The 21,883-nt window shown below is 47.6% G+C and overlaps 2 protein-coding genes across 6 annotated transcripts in view; one reads left to right on the top strand and one right to left on the bottom strand.

The window, feature by feature from the left end:
* LOC308522199 (UPF0538 protein C2orf76 homolog) overlaps nucleotides 1-15,034 on the bottom strand; it is a 120,343-nt gene extending 105,309 nt beyond the window's left edge. For 3 of the 5 annotated variants that reach the window (XM_081095453.1, XM_081095448.1, XM_081095452.1), the window contains exon 1: nucleotides 14,970-15,034. The gene's annotated coding sequence lies outside the window, so the exon portion shown is untranslated. The remainder of the gene's footprint in view (nucleotides 1-14,969) is intronic. The other 2 variants (XM_081095449.1, XM_081095450.1) reach the window with 2 other exon arrangements.
* Nucleotides 15,035-15,122: 88 nt separating this feature from the next.
* Nucleotides 15,123-20,315, top strand: DBI (diazepam binding inhibitor, acyl-CoA binding protein). Its single transcript, XM_081096353.1, has 4 exons — nucleotides 15,123-15,249; nucleotides 16,278-16,395; nucleotides 18,527-18,589; nucleotides 20,032-20,315. The coding sequence occupies exons 1-4, from the start codon at nucleotides 15,241-15,243 to the stop codon at nucleotides 20,103-20,105; spliced, it is 264 nt and encodes an 87-aa protein (XP_080952479.1). The 5' UTR covers nucleotides 15,123-15,240; the 3' UTR covers nucleotides 20,106-20,315.
* Nucleotides 20,316-21,883: the final 1,568 nt, after the last annotated feature.

The following is a 21,883-nucleotide window of genomic DNA, read 5'->3' on the forward strand; positions in this document are numbered from 1 at the left end:
AGAAATGAAAGAGGAGAAGTAACAACTGACTCCACAGAAATACAGGGATTGTAAGAAAATATTACGAAAAACTATATGCCCAAAATTGGATAATCTGGACAAAATGAATAAATTCATAAAAACATACAATCTTCCAAAACTGAATCAGGAAGAATCAGATCATCTGAATAGACAGATTAGAACTGGTGAAATTGAAGCAGTAATTGAAAAAAACACACAAAACTCTCAACAAACAGAAGTCCTGATGGCTTCATAAGAGAATTTGTATCAAATATTCAAAGGAAAACTAACACCTATCCTTCTCAAACTATTCCAAAAAATTTAAGAGGAGGGAAGACTCCAAAGCTCTTTTTATGAGGCAGCATTATCCTAATTCCAAAACCAGATAAATACACTACAAATAAAGAAAACTATAGGCCAATATCCCTGATGAACACAGATGCTAAAGTCCTCAACAAAGAAATTGGAGAACCAAGATAACAGCGTAGATAAATTCCTGTGCTCACCGCCTCCCTCAAACACATCAAAATTACAACTAAAATACAGAACCATCATTCAGAACCACCTGAAAGCTGGCTGAAAGGAAGCCCTACAACTAGAGAAGTAAAGAAAGCACACTGAGACTGGTAGGAGGGGCAAAGGCTCGGAACAGGCTGGTCCGACACCCACGTGTGCCACTTTTTTAATCCAGAGGGAGATCATCTCTGTGGAGGCCGCGCATGAGGAGCAAGGAGTCCCAGCCCCACACAGACCCCCAGCCCAGGGTTCCAGAGCTGGGAAGAGAAGTCCCCATAACTACGGGCTGTAAAAACCAGCAGGGATTGGCGCTGAGTGACATGGAGGCTGCTGGAAACCCAATTGTTCCTCTTAAAGGGCTGGCGCATGAACTGAATTTACAAAGTCCTGCTTCCTCTCAGCTCCAGCGCCAGGACAAGGCTCTGTGGGACCCAGACACATACAAGGAGGAACTAGATTGTCTGGCATCAGGGCACAACTTGGGGGCAGCTTTCTCCCAGAGAGAGGTGCTTGCAGGGATCATTGTTCCTGTGCTGGGACCTCCCTGGTCAAAGGGCTGACTGGCAGCCATATATGTTTTCTCCATCCTGGTGATTCCCTGAGACCCCACCCCATCCAACTTGCAGCCCCACCCAACCTGTTTGCAGTGGCTTTTGCATATGAATGGCTTTCCTTGCTCAGGCTTCAGACTTTGCTAAAATATCCCAAACAAGCTGCAGCTGGGTCAGCATGCCCCAAACCTATCAATAAAAGGCCCAAGACCATGCACTAGCACAGGGGTGGGCAAACTTTTTGACTTGAGGGCCACAATGGGTTCTTAAACTGGACCGGAGGCCGGAACAAAAGCATGGATAGAGTGTTTGTGTGAACTAATATAAATTCAAAGTAAACATCATTACATAAAAGGGTACGGTCTTTTTTTTTTTTATTAGTTTTATTCATTTCAAACGGGCCGGATCCGGCCCGCGGGCCGTAGTTTGCCCACGGCTGCACTAGCATGAGCCTGCCTTGCTTAACCTCTGGGCCTCTCCAAGCCCAATACAAATAGCTGATTTTGCACCTCCTGAAAAGCCTGCGAAACAGTGCACTTAGTGGAGAGCTTCAGACCACAGCAGATTATAACTCTACACATCCATAAACAACACACTCAAGAGGCAGACTCAGTGAGCACCAAAGCCCCACTGAAGCATGTCCTGCTCCACAGGGGTGTTTCCTGCACAGCAGCTCTCCCACAGTAGCCACAGTTGGTCCTCACAGGCAATTGGCCTGGAGGTCCATTCCTCCTGGTGACACCAGCAGCAATCAAAGCTCAACTACAAGACTGTATACACAGCCCATATAGGGATGTACTTGGAGTGCCAGCTCAGGTGACTGGGGAGGCTTAGTCACTGGGAACCTACAGGACACCTACTACAAAGGTCACTTTACCAACTCCAGGAGACATAGCAGCTCTTCCTAACACAGCAGTTGCCAACCTTTTGGACCTCACGGACCACAGACCACCAGTTGCCGACCACCATGCTAATACATCCTAACAAACACAAGGAAGCAGCCAAAATGGGGAGACAAACATGTCACAAATGAAAGAAATGGAAGCAAGCAAACTACTGGATACAGAGTTCAAAACCATGGTTATAAGGTTACTCAAGGATCTTCATGAGACTTTCAAGTTATCTTAGTGAGAAAGTCAAAGACATGAAAAAGGACCAGTCAGAAATTAAGCAACACTAACTGAAATAAAGAATATTTTACAGGGATTCAACAGTACAGTAGAGGAGTCCAAGAATCAAATCAACAATCTGGAATATGAGGAAGCAAAACAACCAATTAGAAGAGCAAAACAAAAAAGAATCCAAAAATATGAAGATAGTGTAAGGAGCCTCTGGGACAACTTCAAGCGTATCAACATTCGCATTATGGGGATGCCAGAAGGAAATGAGAAAGAGAGAGCAAGATATTAAAAACCTATTTGAAGAAATAATGACAGAAAACTTCCCCTTCCTGGTGAAAGAAATAAATTCACAAAGTCCAGGGAATGCAGAGAGTCCCAAACAAGAGAAACCCAAGTTTCTAGATGTTGAAACGTTAGTGCTCCCCCAGGTCAGTACTACCTCTGGCTTCTCCCCTTACACTCTCCCCCGAGAGGCACACTTCCATCTCCTCCAGACCCGTCTTTCATAGCTATCTGTGTGATGAGCACTCTCTAAAATACATTCCCAGCTCTAGCCAGTTTGGCTTAGTGGATAGTGCATTGGCCTGTGGACTGAAGGGTCCCAGGCTCGATTCCAGTCAAGGGCACATACCTCAGTTGCAGGCTCCTCCCCAGCCCGGGCCCTGGAAGGGGCACACGCAGGAGGCGACCAATCGATGTGTTTCTCTCACATTGATATTTCTCTCTGTCTTTCCCTCTCTCTTCCACTCTCTCTGAAAAATCAATGGAAAAATATCCTCGGGTGAGGATTAAATAAGTAAATAAATAAAATACATTCTCAACCTTCAGTTCAAACTCATAAATTAAGCTGACTATTTGTTTCACTAACTACCACAAGGCATTTAACATACCCCAAACTGAACTTGGCAGTTTAAATCTTACCTCAACCACAACCGGGATTTCCCAGTCTTGGCAATTATACAACCATCCACTGAGTTACTCAAGCGATCAGCAAAGGAGTCCCCCTTTCTCTTACTCTCTAGCTAACCCATCAGCAATCTTATCAGCTCTTTCCCCAAAATGTATCTTGAATGTTCCATTTCTATCCATCTTTATGACTGCCACCTTCGTTTCTGTCTCTTTCTTGAATCATGGAAAAGGTTCCCAATTAACTGGTCTCCCCATTACTGTCCAGCCCTTTATCCAGGTGGCATATAGCGTCAAGAGTGATCTTCTGAAAATATAAATCCAAGTACCTCTCCCCTGCTTAAGATGCCCCACAGGCCCCCACAGCCCTTGAAGTAAAGTGCAATCTCCTATCATGACCAGCAAGTGTCTGTGTGATTTGAACCCAGACTCTGTCTCCCCAAGTCCCCACCCAACAGTGGCATTGTCTGCTTTCAGTTCAATGCTGGAAACCTCGATTTTTCTAAAGCTGGATCCTCCTGTTCTCGATGGAAATGTCACCTCCTTGGAAGGACCTTTCCTGGCTGGCTCAGCCCCATTTGTTACTCCCGTGCACTCTGTTGCCCCCACCAGGAGACAGTAATGCATGAGGGGAAGGACTGTGGTTTTTTGTTTATTTGTTTATTTTAAAATATATTTTTATTGATTTCAGAGGAGGGAAGGGAAGAGGGAGATAGAAACATCAATGATGAGGGAGAATCCCTGATCAGCTGCCTCCTGGGGATCAAGCCTGCAACCCAGGCATGTGCCCTTGACTGGAATCAAACCTGGGACCCTTCAGTCTGCAAGCCAACACTCTATCCACTGAGCTAAACCACCTAGGGCAAGGACTGTGTTTTTAACACCAATTTGCTTCTGGTGTTTAGAAGAATGCTGATATGGGTTGAATTGTGTCCCGTTCTCTACACACACACACACACACACAAAGATGGTTGAAGTCCTAACCTCCACCCAGTACCTCAGAATGGGGCCTCATTTAGAAATATGGTATAATCATAATAATCAGTTAAGGTGAAGTCCTACTAGGGCAGTGATGGCGAACCTTCTGAGCTCGGTGTGTCAGCATTTTGAAAAACCCTAACTTAACTCTGGTGCCGTGTCACATATAGAAATTTTTTGATATTTGCAACCACAGTAAAACAAAGACTTATATTTTTGATATTTTATATATTTAAATGCCATTTAACAAAGAAAAATCAACCAAAAAAATGAGTTCGCGTGTCACCTCTGACACATGTGTCATAGGTTCGCCAGCACTGTACTAGGGACCCACTATGGCTGGTGTCCTTAAAAGATGGCCATGTGAAGACGGATGTGATGCATCTACAAGTCAAGGAATGCCTGGGGCCCCCAGAAGCTAGGAGAGAGGCTGGGAACCAACTCTGCTGATGCCTTGGTTTGGGACTTCTAGCCTCTGGAACTTTGAGACGATAAACTTCTCTTGTTTTATGCCACTCAGTATGTGATACTTTATTACAGCAACCCCAGGAAACTAACACAAACGCCAAATTAGAAAGTCATATGTAGAAGTGAGAGGTGCTCTTACAGAGGGAAGGGGGGGCACAGGGACAGTAATATTATGTGTCTTCATTTAAACTAGAACTTTTGAAAAAGTAATCTAATTGTTAAAAGATGGACTACAATTACAGTGAAGCCTCACTACTAGGCAAAAACACAACCCTTCGTGCAAATGTCTCTTACTGCACCAACCCAGGTTGAAAGATACCACAGCTAGGTCCCGGCAAATTATAATGGAGTCCATGAAGACAGGCCGCAGACTCAACTCTATAACCTTATTGTAAGGACAGCCAAAGTTATCTGAACTCTGCTTTTGTTATGAGTTTGCTTCAGGTTTCTGCTTTAATAAATTGCATTAATGATTGTATAATAGATACCCAGCGTGTGTCAAACATTGTGCTAAGTGCTACAGGTAAATCACCAATAATCCTCAGTAACTATCAGCCAAGTCAGTGTAACTGTCTCCATTTTACAGATGAGGAAATGAAGGATGTGTGAGTTAAGAATAATGCTGCTGATTCAGTAGCAGAGCCAAGACTTGTCATTTCCATCAAGAGCTACGTATCATATTACACAGATAATGTATTGACTCTAGTAGAGAACCAGCTTCCCTGCAACAACACTCCCAGTGCTTTTACATATAATCAGAAAATACTGTTAAGAAAGATAAATTCAAAACTTACTTTTGGTATTATCCCAGAAAGGATGACTTTTAAAATAAACTATTTCTAGCCTGGCCAACGTGGCTCAGTGGTTGAGCACTGACCTATGAGCCAGAAGGTCATGGTTCAATTCCCAGTCAGGACATATGCCCAGATTGCAGGCTCAAACCCCAGAGGGGGGCATTCAGGAGGCAGCCAATCAATGATTCTCTCTCATCACTGATGTTTCTCTCTCTCTCCCCCTCTCCCTTCCTCTCAGAAATCAATAAAAATATGTTTTAAAATAAATAAACTATTTCTAGAGGCAATACTAAAAAAAAAAATGTACATTTTACTAAGCACTAGCTGCAGTCTGATTAAGCCCTACTGGAACTCATCTTTAAGAGCCAAACCAATTAAGTATCCGAGCTTTTAGCTTCCTAGGAAGAGAAAATCCTGCTATTAAATTTGGTAGGGAATAAGCTTCAGCCACATGAAACAGCTTTCAAATAGCCAAAACAGAACTAATACTCTCCCGAAGAGAATGGGGAACAATGAGTCTTTATTCAACTTTAGTAGCCACAACTTTCAGTTACAAATCAGGATACAATGTAACTCAGAAAAAATAATAATAAATTTCAAGCGGCACTGCCCTACACTTCTGCTTCTGGGAAGACAGAGATGTACTTTCGCCTATACTTCCTGCTAAGTACAACTAAAAATCCTGGACACTATGTATAAAACAAATATAAGATCTGAAAGGCGGAGAGAAGGTGGCAGACTGGCTAGGGACCTCAAGACCCAAGGAAAGACACAATGGTGAGGTCCCTGAAAGAAGTCGGCAACCGGTAAACATCAGCAGGTGAAAACCCCCCACAACAAAAGCCTGCTCTTCCTAGCCACAGAACCTGGGAAGGGGCGGGCTAGGAGGACAGAAAGCTTTCAGACAAAAGCACTCTACTCCACTAGAAATCACAGGAGAAACTGCCCGCCCACCCACACTAGCAAAGGGGAAGCTGGAGCCAAGATTCCTTCACTGGCTTTAATAAGGAGACCCCCAACTCACCCAGCCTCAGGGTGATGTTAGAGAAGGCAGAGCAGGGAGCTGGGCAATCATAGGCCTGACTCTTGAAACCCAGTGTCAGTGGAGACCACCTGGGGAGCTCAGCCTTCCAACTCCACTGAACATAAGGTAAGGCGCCTCCCCTTCCACACTGGTGTCAGCCGTTTAGCTAAGTTATTCATTATATTGCTACCTGGACATCCCATTTTTCTTGGCCAAGCGGCCTGCAGGGACCTTAAACTGACACTTGCCCCCTCATGCAAGTACATACGCTAGATAGCAGCCCACAGAGACACCATGATTTCCCCAACAGTCCTTGTGAGCAACAGTTTCCCCTCCGTTAGATAAGAACCCCCTGGGGCTTCCCAGAACCTCAAACTTTTGGGTTGAATTGACCAGCAAGCCCTAGCCTGAGAACCCCAAAGCACTGCACCCACAGACCCTAATAAAGGCATGTGCCCCGGGTCCTGCCGCTCTGTCTGCAAGCACCCCGCCTTGGCCTCCCCATGCGGCCCCAGGAGGAGTGCCAGGTATCTCCTCCAGGACCTGTGAATAATGAACTTCTCTATTTCCATTTCTCTCGCAATCTCTGGCTGAGCTCAGCGTCCTGCACCCTGTGCTCCACTTAACAAATGTTAATTTAACAAAATCGTAACAGGTAGTATCAGAGGAGTGGCAGTGAGTCAGAACTTTCACAACCACCCAGCCATAATGAGCCACGCTCACCTCGACCTCAATGTCTGGGGAAGACACGTGGGGAGCACTCTTAGCCTCCCAAACAGAAATTTATCCTGAGGAGGCCTAAGGGAAGTGAAAACTCCCACCCCACCTCAGGTGTCCGCAGGACCAAATCCAGGACCAGAACTTCTACCCCCACCTGCAGTAGCAAGTCTTCTGTCAGGGAGGTGTCAGGAAAAAAGTCACGAAAACAGGAAATTTTGATAAGATCCAGAGTCTCAGAATGTAACACCGAAAATGTCCAGGTTTCAACTGAAAATCGCTTAGCATATCAAGAACCAGAAAGATCTCAACCGGAATGAAAAAAGGCAATCAAGTGGTGCCAACACCGACACAACAGAAATGGCAGAATAATTGACAAAGGTTTTACTCAGACGTCATGTGCTTCAATGAGCAACTGTAAATATGCTTGAAACAAAGGAAAAATTACAAGGCCTCATAAAAGAAATGGGAGTTATAAAGAAGAACCAAGTGGAAATTTTTGGAACTGAAAAACACAGATCTCCATTCAAAAACTCAGTGAATGGAGGGAACACAGGGAAGAATCAGTGGACTGGAAGATAAAACAACAGAAATTACCCAACCTGAACAACAGAAAAAATAGACCCCCCGCCCCCCCCCCCCCCGCAAAAAAAATCCCTGGCCGGTGATCTCAATGGTTAGAGTGTCCACCCCCAAAGGGTCACCAGTTTGAAGGGACGTTTGGGAGGCAAATAATCAATATGTCTCTCTCACATCGATGTTTCTCCCTCCCCTCCCTTCCATTCTCTCTAAAAAAATCAATGGGAAAAATATCCTCAGGTAAGGATTAACATCAAAAAATATATGAGCAGAGCCTTAGAGCCTGTGGGACTATAATGATTGGAAGAGATCAGGGTTAAAAAAGTAATGGCTAACAGCTTTCCAAAGTTGGTAAAAGATATAATTCTACAGAATCAAGAGTGAAGTGAACCCCAAACAGAACAAACCTAAAGAAATCCACTCCAAAACACACCATAATCAAACTTTTGAGCCCTAAAAGAAAACATCTTAAAAGCAGAGAGAAAATAAACATTGTCTATAGGGAAAACAAATGCAAATGGCAGTGGGTTTTTCATCATAAATCATGGAAGTCAAAGGAAGTGGCACATTTTTCAAGTTATGAAAGGAAAGAACCATCAACCGCTGGGCTGGTGTGGCTCAATGGACTGAGTGTCCTTCCAGGTACCAAGAGTTTACTGGTTGGATTCCTCCTGGTCAGGGCACATGCTCAGATTTCGGGCTCCATCCCCAGTAGGAGGCAACCGGTTGATGTTTCTCCTTCATCGATGTTTCTAGCCAGCTCTCTCTCTCTCTCTCTCTCTCTCTCTCTCTCTCTCTCTCTCTCTTTCTCTCTCTCCCCCCCTTCTTCTCTAAAATCAATAAAAAACATTAAAAAAAGAAAGAAAGAAAAGAACCATCAACACATCTACTATACCCAGTGAAAATATTCCTCAGAAATGAAGAGAAAATCAAGGCATTCTCCGATGAAAAAAAAACTAAGAGAATTTGTTAGCAGCACATCTACCCTAAAAGAATACATACAGGATGTCTAAACAGAAGGAAAATAAAAGAAGAAACCATGAACCAACAGGGTCAATCCACCAACAAGATACAGCAATCCTAATGTGTATAAAAACAAAGCTGTTAAATATGTGAAGAAAAAACCTGATAGAACTGAAAGAGGAAACAGACAAATCTACAGTTATGGTTAGAGATTTCAACACCCTTTTCTCAGCAAATGGTAGAATAATTAGAGAGAAAAGCAGCAGGGATATAGAACTCAGCCACCAATCAACAGAATGTAATGGACATTTACAGAACATTCCACTAATGACAGCAGAATGCACATTCTTTTAAAGTGCCCACAAAATACATGCCAATAAGACCATATCCTAGGCCACAGAAAAACACATAACAAAGTTAAAGAAGTGAAATCATACAGAGTGTATTCTCTGACCTCAGTGGAATTAAAATAGAAATCAAAAAACCAGAAAGACATGAGGTAAATCTCTAAACACTTGGAAACTAGGCAAGAGACTGTTATACGATCCCTAGGTTAAAGAGGAAGTCTCAAAGGAAATTTAAAATACACTGAACTGAATGAAAATGAAAACACAACATAAAATTTGGGGGACACAAAGGAGAACTAAGAGGGAATATATATAGCACTAAATGTATACATTAAAATTTAAAGTCTCAAATCAATAATCTAACCTCCTACTTTAAGAACCTAGAAAAAGAAGAGCAAAACAAACCCAAAGCAAGCAAAAGGGAAAAATAATAAAAACAAAAACAAAAATCAATAAAATTAAAAATAAACAAAACAGAAAGACAATAGAAGAATCAGTTTTAAAAAAAAGAGCTGGTTCTTTGGAGAGATTTTTAAAAATTGACAATCTTGCACAAGCTTGGCAAAGAAAAAAACAGAGAGAACACACAAACGACTCACATCAGAAATGAAATAGAGAATATCATCACAGACTCTGCACACATCACAAGGATAACAGGGAATACTTTGAACAAATCCAGGTATGCAAACTTTACAACTTTGATAAAGTGGACCAATTTCTTGAAAAACACAAACTACCACCATTATCCATATGAGAGAGAAAATTTTAATGGCCTATAATTTTAAAACACCCAGAAGAAGAACCTCCAGGCCCAGAAGGTTTCATTGGATAATTCTACAAAACATTTAAAGAATTAACATCGGTTCTAAGAAACTTATTTCAGAAAATAGAAAAGGAGAAAACATATCCTATTAAATTTTTGGAAGCCAGTAGTTCCATAACAAACCAAAGACATTATTTAAAAACTAGAGGCCCAGTGCATGAAATTCATGCGGGGGGGGGGGGGGGGGGGTGGAATCTCTCAGCCTGGTCTGTGCTCTCTCTCAGTCTGGGACCCTTCGCTCCTTACTGCCCACTGGCTCTCTGCTCCTTACCACTCAGCTCGCCACTCCTTAGCGCTGCTCTGGAGGTGGGAGAGGCTCCCGCCACCACCGCTGTACTTGCCAGCCATGAGCCCAGCTTCTGGCTGAGTGGCGCTCCCCCTGTGGGAGCGCACTGACCACCAGGTGGCAGCTCCTATATTGAGCATCTGCCCCCTGGTGGTCAGTGTGCATCATAGTGACCAGTCGTTCTGGTTGTTCCGCTGTAATGGTTGCTTAGGCTTTTATTATATAGATAACTACAGACAAATAATCCTTATGAATACAACCATAAGCACCCTTAAAATATTAGCAAATATAATTCTGCAATATATACAAAGAATTATACACAATGACCAAGTGGGGTTTCTTCCAGGGAAGTACAGCGAGTTCAATATTTGAAAAGAAATCCATGTAATCTACCATTTTAATAGGCTAAAGAAGAAAAATCATGTAATCAATCAATGCAAAAAAAAAAAAAAATCCGATAAATTTCAACATCCATTCATGATAAGAACTCTTAGAAATAGCAATAGAGGGAAACTTCCTCTACTTGATAAAGAACATGTACAAAAACCCTACAGCCAATATTATACTTAATGGTGGAAGACTGAATGCCTTCTCCCTAAGATCAGGACAAGGCAAGTGTATCCACTCTCATCAAAGACCTCCAACTCTGCCCACCTCTCCCTGCTCCTTTCCCAGAAGCATTTCCCAGGTGCCTCCCTCCCTTTAAAACACACGAGTCTCCTCCCAGCTTTCCTGGAGCCAAGCATCAGAGTCACATGCCAAGAAAATGGAAAATAAATACCAAATGAATAGAATTCAACACTTGTTAATACCCTACCCCGTGCCTTCTAGTAAAGCTTTGCTGTAACTGTAGTCCATTTTTTAATGATGGGTTACTTTTAGGAAGTGAGATTTCGTTTAGAAGGAGAAATCTAATATTAAACTACTATTCATACCCCAGGGCAAGAACTGCTTTCACGGCTGCTAATGCATCTTGCCTGACTGACTACCCTGAGAACCAGCAAGTGAAGCCTCTCAGTCAAAACAGGGGTCCCAAGAAAGTGAGGGCGGGCTGTTATAACGACAACAGCCTGTCTGCTCACCGGGAGGGGCTGACTAGGCTGACTGGTTCAGGGTTCCCCGTCTTCTCCTAACACTTCAGGTGTTCTGTTTCCAAGCCTGGGAAGTCACAGAGAGATTACATGGGCCTTGCATCAAAGTTCATCTACTAGCCCATAGTTTCACATTCAGTTCTCATAAACTTAGTTGGTTTCCAATTCATGGCTAATCAGAAGGAATACATTTCATAGTCAGAAAAGCACTTTGTTCATTCAATTACCATTAGTTGAGTGCCAAAGAAGTGCCAGGCACTTGAAGATAGGCACTGACCAATACACAGTGATCCCTATCCTCCCTAGCTTATGTAGAGGGGGTTCAGAGAGAAGAATAAATTAAAATTAAATAAAATTACAAAGTGTGACAGTGAGTGACATAGCTATAAACAGACCTGGGGAGCTTACACTTTCTCCAGATATAAAAAGCAATTTCCTTTCCAACACTGTTGAAATACAGAATTAAAAATTCAGCCCTAGCTGGTGTTGCTCAGTGGGTAGAGCCTCAGCCTGCGGACTTAAGGATCCCGGGTTGGATTCCAATCAAGGGCACATGCCCTGTCTGTGGGCTCTATCCCCAATAGGGGGTGTGCAGAAGGCAGCCAATCAATGATTCTCTTTCATCATTGATATTTCTATTTTTCTCTCCCTCTTCCTTCCTCTCTGAAATCGGTAAAAATATATTTTTAAAAATTTCATAAAATTTATTGGCCCCAAATATACCCTAAAATTTATTTTTAAAAATAAAATCCCTTGCCGAAACCGGTTTGGCTCAGTGGATAGAGGGTCGGCCCGTGGACTGAAGGGTCCCAGGTTCGATTCCGGTCAAGGGCATGTACCTGGGTTATGGAAACATCCCCAGTAGGAGATGTACAGGAGGCAGCTGACTGATGTTTCTCTCTCATCGATGTTTCTAACTCTCTGTCTCTCTCCCTTCCTCTCTGTGAAGAATCAATAAAATATATTTTAAAAAAATAAAATAAAATCCCAGATGCTGGTGTGTTACTATCTCTATGTTAAAAGCTGAATGCCATTCCACAATCCTTACTCAGTTCCACACTTGAGTTGCTTTAAGCAACTATTGTAGACTCACCTAGGCACAAAACTACCTTGTGGGAAATGTTTTGTTTTTAGGAAAGTGAAGTCGAGTCCAAACAAGCAACCAACAAATCGATCAACCACTTAAACTGGAGACAGCCAAGATAAAACAGGAATCTGGCTTTCTACAATGTTCAACTCCAACCAATCTGAGGTACATGTTTAAAATTACACCATGAGAGATACCTAATCTTTTCAAATACGCCAAACACAATGACCTAATGTTAAAACCTACTGACTAGCAGACACCGTTGACTGCAAATCTGACCCACACGGACAATAACCTGAATTCCCATCAGGGATGCTGTAAGCACCACAAATGATGGAGCCAAAATGCTTCCAGGTTTCATCTGGGCCTCAGGGGGGAAAGCAGCGCTGAAGGATCATTTCGGGAGAAACCCACATTTCTTACAATTCAGATGTAGTTTCTTCACGTTTAACTCCAAGGCTTTTGTTAATTTGCTTGACTTTGTTTTCTCAAACAAGATTATGCACAGTCCACAGGCTCTGGATTTGTTCCTTACTATTGTACCTCTACTTGCCATTTCATAAAGCCTCGCCTACATTGTTACTTCTGAAAGCTTCCGCCTGGCTTTTCCTTCTAAACACCTACCACTGTAAATGGGGGAAGATGTGGAGTCCAGTCCTCTTGTCACATATTAGGAATAGGAAAGGAATGATCTCTCTTTTTGATAATCTCCAGAGAATTTTCATCAAATCCCTCCCTTCACCCACTCCTCTGTAACCCCCGGGAAACCCTCCCTTCACCCACTCCCCTGTAACCCCCGGGAAACCCTCCCTTTCGTCTCCTGGGCATCACCCTCAAACTCTGCCATCCACCGGTGCTGCTCTTTTGTGTTCCCATGGAGACCGTCAGCCTCTGTGACAACCTGGCAAGGGCCTGCCCCCTCCGTCTCACCATCCTCTGCTCGACAGCCTCTGGCTTCCATCGCACTCAGAATAAACGTCAATCCCTATAGAGATCAGGCTCTGCACCATCTAAGCAGCCTGCCACCTCCTCAGCTCTCCAGCCCCCTCTCCTTCCACTCCTCCCCTCACTCCCTGCTCCCACCGTCACACTAAGGTCCTGCCTGGAGTGCTCCCTCCTCTCCGCGAGGGTCCTTCTCAGAGGTTACCTCCCTTAACCCTCCACCGGCCCATCCCATGTGAAACCGTCAACTTCCAACCCCCTATCCTCTAACACACTTTCTATTTAACTTGCTTTATTAACTATTACCCCTAATATAAGTTCTAAGGATTGTTAACGTAAAAAAACATTGAAACCTGTAAAGAATTTTTGTGAGTTTATTTGAGCCAAACTGTCAGGGAATTGAGATAATGCTCCGCTCCGGAGAATGGCGGGGTTACATTTGTATTTATACATTTGCAATCACGGGAGGAACATAGGTGGGTTACATGAAATTCATTGGTGATAGATTGAGGAGGAGGGATAAAGCAAAGCAGGGAAACTCCTGGGATTGGATAAAAAGTAAATGATGGACACATACTTAGGTGGGTGCAGGAACAATTAACATGATGATGATGAAGGAATTTGTGGTCTCTGTCCTGGCGCCCAGCACATTTGGTTGTGCCCCAGGGGCTCCAGAAAAAGGGAAGTTACACGTTACCCAGACATTTCAAGGGTGTGTTATCACAGATGCAAAAAGACAGATAGGCTCAGTTAGGTAAAGGTTGACCTTGTCAGTGAAGATACCGGCCTAGGGTGTAACTGCCCACCATCACTGCTTTAGTTAAAGTTTCATTTCAGACCATCCTTTGTGGTGACTTTAGGTGTGAGTTTGCAAGCCTGCCATGCAGGCCTCCCCTGAGCCTGTCAGGTCAGCACGTGGCCCCTTTCATCCACAGGATGCAAGAAATTATGTGGGGGTTTTTTTTCACTGCTGTATCCCGAGGGCCAGGAAGGTGCAAGTTACCTGACAATAGCCGAGTAAATATTTGTCAATGAGTGCAAGTGTCATCCACGTAAGAGGTATGTGCTGGACACCAGGCCGGGCCACGTTTGTTAAAGTCAAGGGAAGTAAGACACTGTCCCTGCCTTTAACGCACTAGAACCAGTGGTTCTCAACCTTCTGGCCCTTTAAATACAGTTCCTCATGTTGTGACCCAACCATAACATTATTTTCGTTGCTACTTCATAACTGTCATGTTGCTACTGTTATGACTCATAATGTAAATATCTGATATGCAGGACGGTCTTAGGCGACCCCTGTGAAAGGGTCGTTCGACCGCGGAAGGGGTCGCGACCCACAGGTTGAGAACCGCTGGACTAGATGGCGAAATGCACCACAAACAGAAATGTGCGACACAGAGCTGCAAACTAAGGCAACGGGAAGGCGTGCCAAATGCTCAGAGGTCGAGGCCTCGGCCTCGCTTTCCTGGGGACCGGCTCGGCCACCCACCGGCTCACCCACCCCCGGGCGCGCCCCTCCAGGCCGCTCCTCTGGGCTCCTGAGATGCGCAGGAGCCCCTCGCCCTCCCCCCGCCTGAGCGGTTCCCCATCCAGAGGAGAACTTCCGGCCTGCTCGCGCCGCCGGACCGGGATCAGTGAAACATGTTTAACAGGCTCTGCTCTTCAGCCTCCACCCGTCTCCTCTGCCCTGCGGGTCACTCCCCCGCAGGCTGGGCTGAACCCCGGTCGGACCACAGCACCCGCTCCCTGATGCGCGCCCTACTTCCGCGGTCCCACCTGCTCCCGGAGTTCCCTTCGGCTCCCGTCCGCGCGTGCGCGAGCAGACCCACGTGAGCTCGGGTGAGGCGGGCGGCGGGCGGCGGGCGGCGCCCAGAGAATGGCCACGCCCTCGCGCAGAGCTGGCTTCTGATTGGCTGCCGGGCGCTCGCCCGAGCCCCGCTGGCCTGAGACTGCGCCTCTAAAGGCGCTGCCAGACAGCTCTTGCGCTACTTCTCCCAGCTCCTCGCCGCGTCCGCCAGCTTCTGAGTCCTTGCACCTACCCGCCGGCATGTCTCAGGTAGGACACGTGCGGGGCTGCGGAAGGGCAGCGGGGCGGGCAGCCGGCGTGGGGACCACCCCGCAGGCAGAACCCTGGGAGGTCTTTCTCTTCCCGGCTCCGTTCTGCCTCCTGGACCCGTGCCCAGCTCTGACCCTTTGGACAGAGCCTTGAGAGCGGAACTTTCGGTTTGGGGCTCCCTACACCGCCATCCACCCTGCAGCTGCTGGCAAGTTGCCCATCGAGTGGACTTCGCGGTGACGCAGGGGTAGGGATCAGAGGCGAGGGTCCGAGGTAGAAAGAGGAGGGGTAGAGGGTTGCATGGCTGGAAGGAGAAGGGACCGAGTCCCCCATCGGAAGGACAGGACATGAGTAAGGGCGGAGAAGGGAAGGGAGGAGACCGTGGCTGAGAGCTTGGAGGTCAGAAGTAGGGGCCGTGTCCGTGCGGCCGGGGGAGGGTGCGCCGGGGAGAGGCGACCCCCGAGGCCTTCCCCTCCCTTGAATGTAGCCGCTTTAACGAGCCCGAGCTGTGCTGGGCGACCTTTGGCTCCTCTCCTCTCTCTCTCTCTCCAGTCCGGCACTGGGACAGAGGTTGGCGCTGGACGCCCCAAACTCGGGGGAAGGGGGCCAACTGACTCAGGCCCTGACCCTGCTGTACTCAGGCCCTGCCCCCTTTTCAGCTGTTTTAGCCACCCCTGTCCGCAGGTCAGGGCTTCACTGGGACCTCAGCCACCCCCAGGGCGACCCGGTATTGCCCAGGCGGTGGCCAGCCGCCTTTCCTGCGAGTACACTCCCACTGCAGGCAGTCTTAGCCTTCTCCTTCCCAGCTGTTTCCAGTACCTGACACCCGGTGCATGAGAGCTTTCTTAATGTAGTTGTCAATAAGGGAGCCTGTGGGCCGCCTCCTGTTTTGCTGGATCTTTCTAGCTGTCCGGTTGTGGGGAGGAGGGGACACATTTTCCCTCACCTGCGTTACAGGAGTGCTGCCTCTGCAACTCCTCCATCCCTTACCGAGCTCCGTTCAGGCCTCTCCTCTCCCTCCCATTTAGGCTGAGTTTGACAAAGCTGCCGAGGATGTTAAGAACCTCAAGACCAAGCCAGCAGACGATGAGATGCTGTTCATCTACAGCCGCTACAAACAGGCGACCGTGGGTGACGTGAATACAGGTATGCTGAGACGAAGCGGGCCGGGTCCCTGTTCATCCGAGCAGACTCGGCAGCCTCGATGGGTGCTGGGACTCAATCTGTGGGAACCTCGCTCAAAACCTTCTGAACTCTTTGGGTGGGATGGTAATTTTTATGATGTTCCTGGGGTGTAAGCCGGGAGAGTTTCCTCGAAATCATGTTCCTGGATTGGGTGTATAGACCCTGCACTGTTCTTGGTTCTTGGTAGGTCAGGTAGCAGAATTCAAATCCTAGACTTTACTGATCATCAAGAGCATTTCCCATCTTCTTGGGAGGTGGTGAAGGCCCCCAGCTGGGAAGAGACTTGCTCAACTCTCAGCTCACTAGTAGCTTTGTTGAAGCATAGTGCTTCCACCCTAAACCGGCAAGATCAAAGTCTCCGCGCACTTGGCAGGGGACCAAGCCTAAATCAGGAGCAGAGAAGCAGCTGGCTTCCTGGGACAGGTCAGAGCATTTTTTGCTGAAACATTTCCTGGTGTTGAAAAGTCTTGGTACAAATTTTGAGGCCATAGTTTAAATTAACGTATTCCATAGTACTGCCTTTCCTGCCTCGGCCAGTTTTTATTCTGCCCCCAAAGTCCCTGATTCTCAGGTGTATACTTTGCTCTCAGGAAAAATCTCCCACAAATCAATAAGAAATAGACTAACAATTCTGGGGGCGTGGCGGGGGGGGGGCGATGGTGCAAGGGTATGAACATACAGCTCACAAAAAAAGACACTCAGAAAACTAAACAGTAATGCATGAGGCAGAGAAATGGGTTAGGCAGTGGCATGATTCAGTCCACGCAAGGACTCGGAGGTGGTGGCCATGGCACCACAAAAGGAGGTTACCTCCTCCCCTCTCTGATCAGGAGGGTGAGTGTGGCCCCCAGTTCCACTGCAGTTGGGTTGGAGGTGGAGCCAGGTGGGCTGGCTGCGAGCCTGCTGGATGCAGAAGTGCCCAGAGGTAGGGATCTGGTGCAATGCCAAATCGAACTTGGGTTCCCAGGGAGGGCTGAGTTGAGAAAGGTCTCGTGGTGGAGGTGAGTTTTATGCTGGGTTTATAAGCTGTGTCCTCCTGGGAAGGGGGCGGCTAGAGCCGCCAAGATACTCTTCGGCCAAGCAGTGTTTTCACAGAGACTGGGCCTGCCCTGCTTTCACGTGAGGGCAGGTCGGCTGGCTTGGGAATCTGTAACTTCCGGGTCAGGGAGGTATCAGCACACTCTCAGGCTTCACAGTCCAGTACAGTAGCCACTAGCCACACATGGCTATCTAAATTTAAACTGAAGATAGTTCAAATTAAATAGAATCAAAAGTTCGGTCTTCAGTCGCACAAGCCACTCTTCCAGGAGCTCAAGTGACACAAGTGACAAGTTGGACAGTGCAGATGCACAGCATTTCCATCATCACAGAAGGGCCCGGGGCGGGGGGGTGGGGGGGGGTGGGGGGTGGGGCACTGCTCTAGAAGTTGGTTGATGACCGCAGGTGCAGTTCCTCCCAGGCACCTCTGGGAGTGCTTCCAGAAAGCGCTTAGGAAGGCGTGATGTTCCTCGGGCACAGGGTCCGGGCTATGGGCGCCGTGGTTGCTCCCCTTGGCTTGGTTCTCTGCGTGGCAGGGAGTAGGTCAGCAGGGAACTCGTGAGTGTGTTTCCCAAGTGCAACTGATAAGTCTGTAAGCATAAAATCATGGTCTGACTTAAAGAAACGTTGCTCTCAGGAAAAATCTCCCACAAACCAACAAGAAATAGACTAACGATTTGGTGGGAAAATGGGGCAAGGGTATGAACATACAGCCCACAGAAAAGGACACTCAGAAAGCTGAACAGTAATGCATGAGACAGAGAAATGGGGTGGGAAGGGAACCTCACAGTATTGTTTAAAGTGCAGTTTTTAAAAGGAGATGTTTGGGGGTTCACTTTTGAAGACAAGGACCCTCTAGTAGGGAACAGTTGCCCTTTTACTTTCTCTGGATTTTAAGTTTGTATTTCTGTACACTGTTCTGGGCCATTTACCTTCATGACAGTGTAGAAGGGATCGATGTGAGAAAGATGCCTTCCCTGGCAAGAAAGAAAGCTGATAAAGTTTTCCTTTGGAGCTGGCAGCAGACCTAATGTCTTCCCTTTTCTTGTTGAAGAACGGCCTGGGATGTTGGACCTCAAAGGCAAGGCCAAGTGGGATGCCTGGAATGCGCTGAAAGGTAATTGTTCTCACCCGTGTCCCTCACTTGTGAAGCCCAGTCATGAAATCCTCCTGATGATGGCGTGCGAGGGGTGAGGAGGAGCACAGAGTGGGTGTGTCCCGGGCCGGACACAGCTTGACCTGTGTCAGATGGAAAAACACTGGCCACCTACTTCTTCTCTGAATACCAGCAATGCCTTCTCCAAAAGCACCGTCTCCAAGCCGTGGTGTCATCTGGAGAGGAGGGACGGGGGCCAGGCCACTGAGAAACAGAGTAGAAGTCGATAGAGTTGGCGAGGGCTTATATATACTCAGAATTAGGGGAGGTTTGCTGCCCACAACTCCTCTCCCCCACGAGGCCAGGCAGTGACCCCGGAGCCCAGGCAGCCCCCCCCCCCCCCAGTCCCCTTCCAGCCAGAAAGGCACAAACAAGAAAGGAATGAGCTAATGCATGGCCAGCCTCTGGCCCTCGTAGGCTCAGTGAATGGAGCTATTCTGCGCTAAGCAACAGCAGCCAAGTGTCCCGGCTCCGACTTAATCACGTGCCACCTGCACTAGCAAGACCTAAAAGTTGGCACTAACGTGCCTGCCAGCTTTTTTGTTCTTGTAGCTAGCTTCTGAATAAGCCCTCTGTCTTCCTGCAAATGAGAAACACTTGAACTCAAAAAGGATCAGAATACAATAGAAACACTCCTAGGATTTGAAGGAACTGGAACAGGAATGCCCGTCCGACTGTCCATTTCCATTGGGCATTTCCATGCCATCCTCAGGCCCCTCGCACTCAGTGCTTCAGACACGCTCCGATTTCCAGCAGGTCTCGCTCCTTTACGTGGATCCGGGAAAGTAGGTGTTACTGTCTCTGAGGAATATACTAGTACAGTCGGCGTCTCTTATAGAGCAGCAAGAAGGCAAAAATTGGCCTCATCCCCCTCCAAGAACCAGAGTTCTCAAAACTTTTCTCGTAGCTTCTCTCTGGGGAAAAAAGGGTACTTGGCTTTGCTGTTTCACCACCAGCTTAACAGCTCTGGGAGTTAGGAGCCCAACAGAGAAATGCTTGATAGGCCAAAGCAAACCGGGAAGTCAGCAGGACCCGTAAGGCCACTGTGGCTCCCCAGGTGCGGCTCTCCTGCCTGGAGGGCCCCGCCTTTCCCCAAGGCTCAGACTAACCCCTTACTCATGACAGTGGGGGACTCACAAGGCCAGCAGGCCATTGGCAGGCCTCAGGACAGCCACACACACATTGGTTCAGTGCTTTATGGAGCATTGAGCGTTCTCTGTGGGCCAGGCTTCTCGAGTTCTTCGTCAGATCCCGGCCAGGTCTCTGAGGTTTAGGGAGTAGGGCCCCCCCTTTGCAGGTGAGGAACTGAGCCTCGGAGTGTTAAACCAGAGCTGTCTGGGGCGCTGAGGCTGCCGCTCAACTTCCGTGCTGCCTCTGACAGACAATCTGTTGATTCCTTACAGGGACGTCCAAGGAAGATGCCATGAAAGCATACGTCAACAAAGTAGAAGAACTAAAGAAAAAATACGGAATGTAGGGACTGGGTTTGGCTGCCAGCCACGCATGTCATCTAAACTGATAATCATGCCTTGTTTTTCTAATACCACGGATGAAGTGAAATAATGAAGTTAACCTTCTCCTGAACACCGTCCAGGATACGGCGCTAACGTTAGGAGCGGGAATGGTTACTCACCTTGCGGAGTAGTTTTTATCTATAGACCAATTAAAACTGCATTTGTTACTTTAAGTCTTTGGTAATCTGGTTCCTTGAAATAATTTACACTTCCAATCTCACTTCCTTTTTCTAAAGATTTTGTCTGGAAGTGTTTGAGCTCCGTCCTCTCCCCGGTCCTCTGCCAGGAGTGAGGCAGGCAGTGCCACCTGCTCCAGGTCCGGAGTGCACTCACCCCCTGCGGGGAGGCGGACGGCTGTAGGAGTGGCCTTTCCCTCCCAGTTCCAGCGCACCCTTCAGGGGCCTGGCAGAGGCTTCAGTCTGCAGGTCCTTCAGCCCCTGTCAGGAACATTGCTAGCCTGCTGCTGGGAGGAAGGCAGGGTTGACAAGTGTTTGAGGTCTGTCTCAAGTCCAACCAGTCCTCAGTTCCGGAGCCAGTGAGCAAGGAGTGACATGTGCACCTGCCACGGGTATTCCCGAAGGCCCAGGGGAAGCTTGGCCACAAGCAGCTGGGCAGGAGAAGGGAGATCGAGAACTGGGGACGGGGTAGGCAAGGGGTTAGGCTGCAGAGAAGAAAGACTAGAGCTTGACCCTGGAGGATGTAGGTTGTTGAAAAGTTAAAAAAAAAAAAAGCGAGAGCTGTCAGACCCTCTTTGCAGGGTGTTCCCCTTCAGTCGCCGCAGTCCTGCCCGGGAGATGAGATTTCCCATTTTGCAGGGCTGACGGGGATTGAGGAGAAGCTCTCTGAGGCCAGGCAGCAGTCAGTGCTCTCCAAAGCCTGTGCCCTGCCTAAGACACAGTTCAGCCTCACCCCGGAAGAACAGGCCTCGGCCTTAGAGTGACTTGCCCAAAGTCACTCTGCTGGTGAATAAACTAAGAACCATCATTCAAGTGCAGATCGTGGTTCAGATGCCAGCACCCCAGGTGGCCTCAGACACAGCCGATGCTGCAGTGGGAGAAGAAGACGGCAGGGAGGGCACCAGTGTGGCTGTGGTGGGCATTGCTGCCATGTAAAATGTAAGCACAATCTGACCGCAGGGGATATGGCACCATGGGGAGCACATGGTCAACAGCTGTTGAGAACAGTGATTCTTCCAGTCCAGCCCAGCCTGCCCCTGGGAAACCAGGCCCGCAGCCCAGGGGTAGACCAGGGAAGGTTGCTCCAACGAAACAACGGGGTCACGGTCCAAAACCCCAACATGTGGCCCAAGAGCGGTGACATTCTGAGTAGCAGTATTGTCTATGTGGGAGACAGTCTTCCCTGGTGCTGATGTAACTCAGGGCGGACGAGGCAGGAGCCTATGGCCCTTTCCACCCACCTCACAGGCACCAGGGAGGCGGAAGGAGCCACAGCTACTCACCTGGACCCATACCTGGACCATCTCCATGGCTCAGGTATTGGCTGTTTCAGGAGAGAACCAAAGGATAAACAACCTTAGATGAAGTCCAAGGCGTGGTTCTTATCCAAACAGATCTGGCTCCAGGAGGCTGGTGCAGCTCCCCGGAGGGTGGAGGTGAGCATTAATGAGATTATGTGAGAAGCTCCTGGCATAGAGTGCGTGCCCTGTGTGCCTCTTTATCGGGAATTTTTCCACCAGCTTTCAAATCAGCTCTTGTCTCTGACACCATCGGAGTCACGGACC

Source organism: Myotis nattereri (assembly GCF_964212035.1).
Source record: "Myotis nattereri genome assembly, chromosome: 7".
Taxonomy (NCBI): domain Eukaryota; kingdom Metazoa; phylum Chordata; class Mammalia; order Chiroptera; family Vespertilionidae; genus Myotis; species Myotis nattereri.

Bases quoted from the DNA above. Each gene is read 5' to 3' on its own strand.
- DBI (XM_081096353.1), top strand. The intron at 16,396-18,526 runs GTATGCTGAGAC...TTCTTGTTGAAG, and splicing joins CGTGGGTGACGTGAATACAG to AACGGCCTGGGATGTTGGAC. The intron at 18,590-20,031 runs GTAATTGTTCTC...GATTCCTTACAG, and splicing joins TGCCTGGAATGCGCTGAAAG to GGACGTCCAAGGAAGATGCC.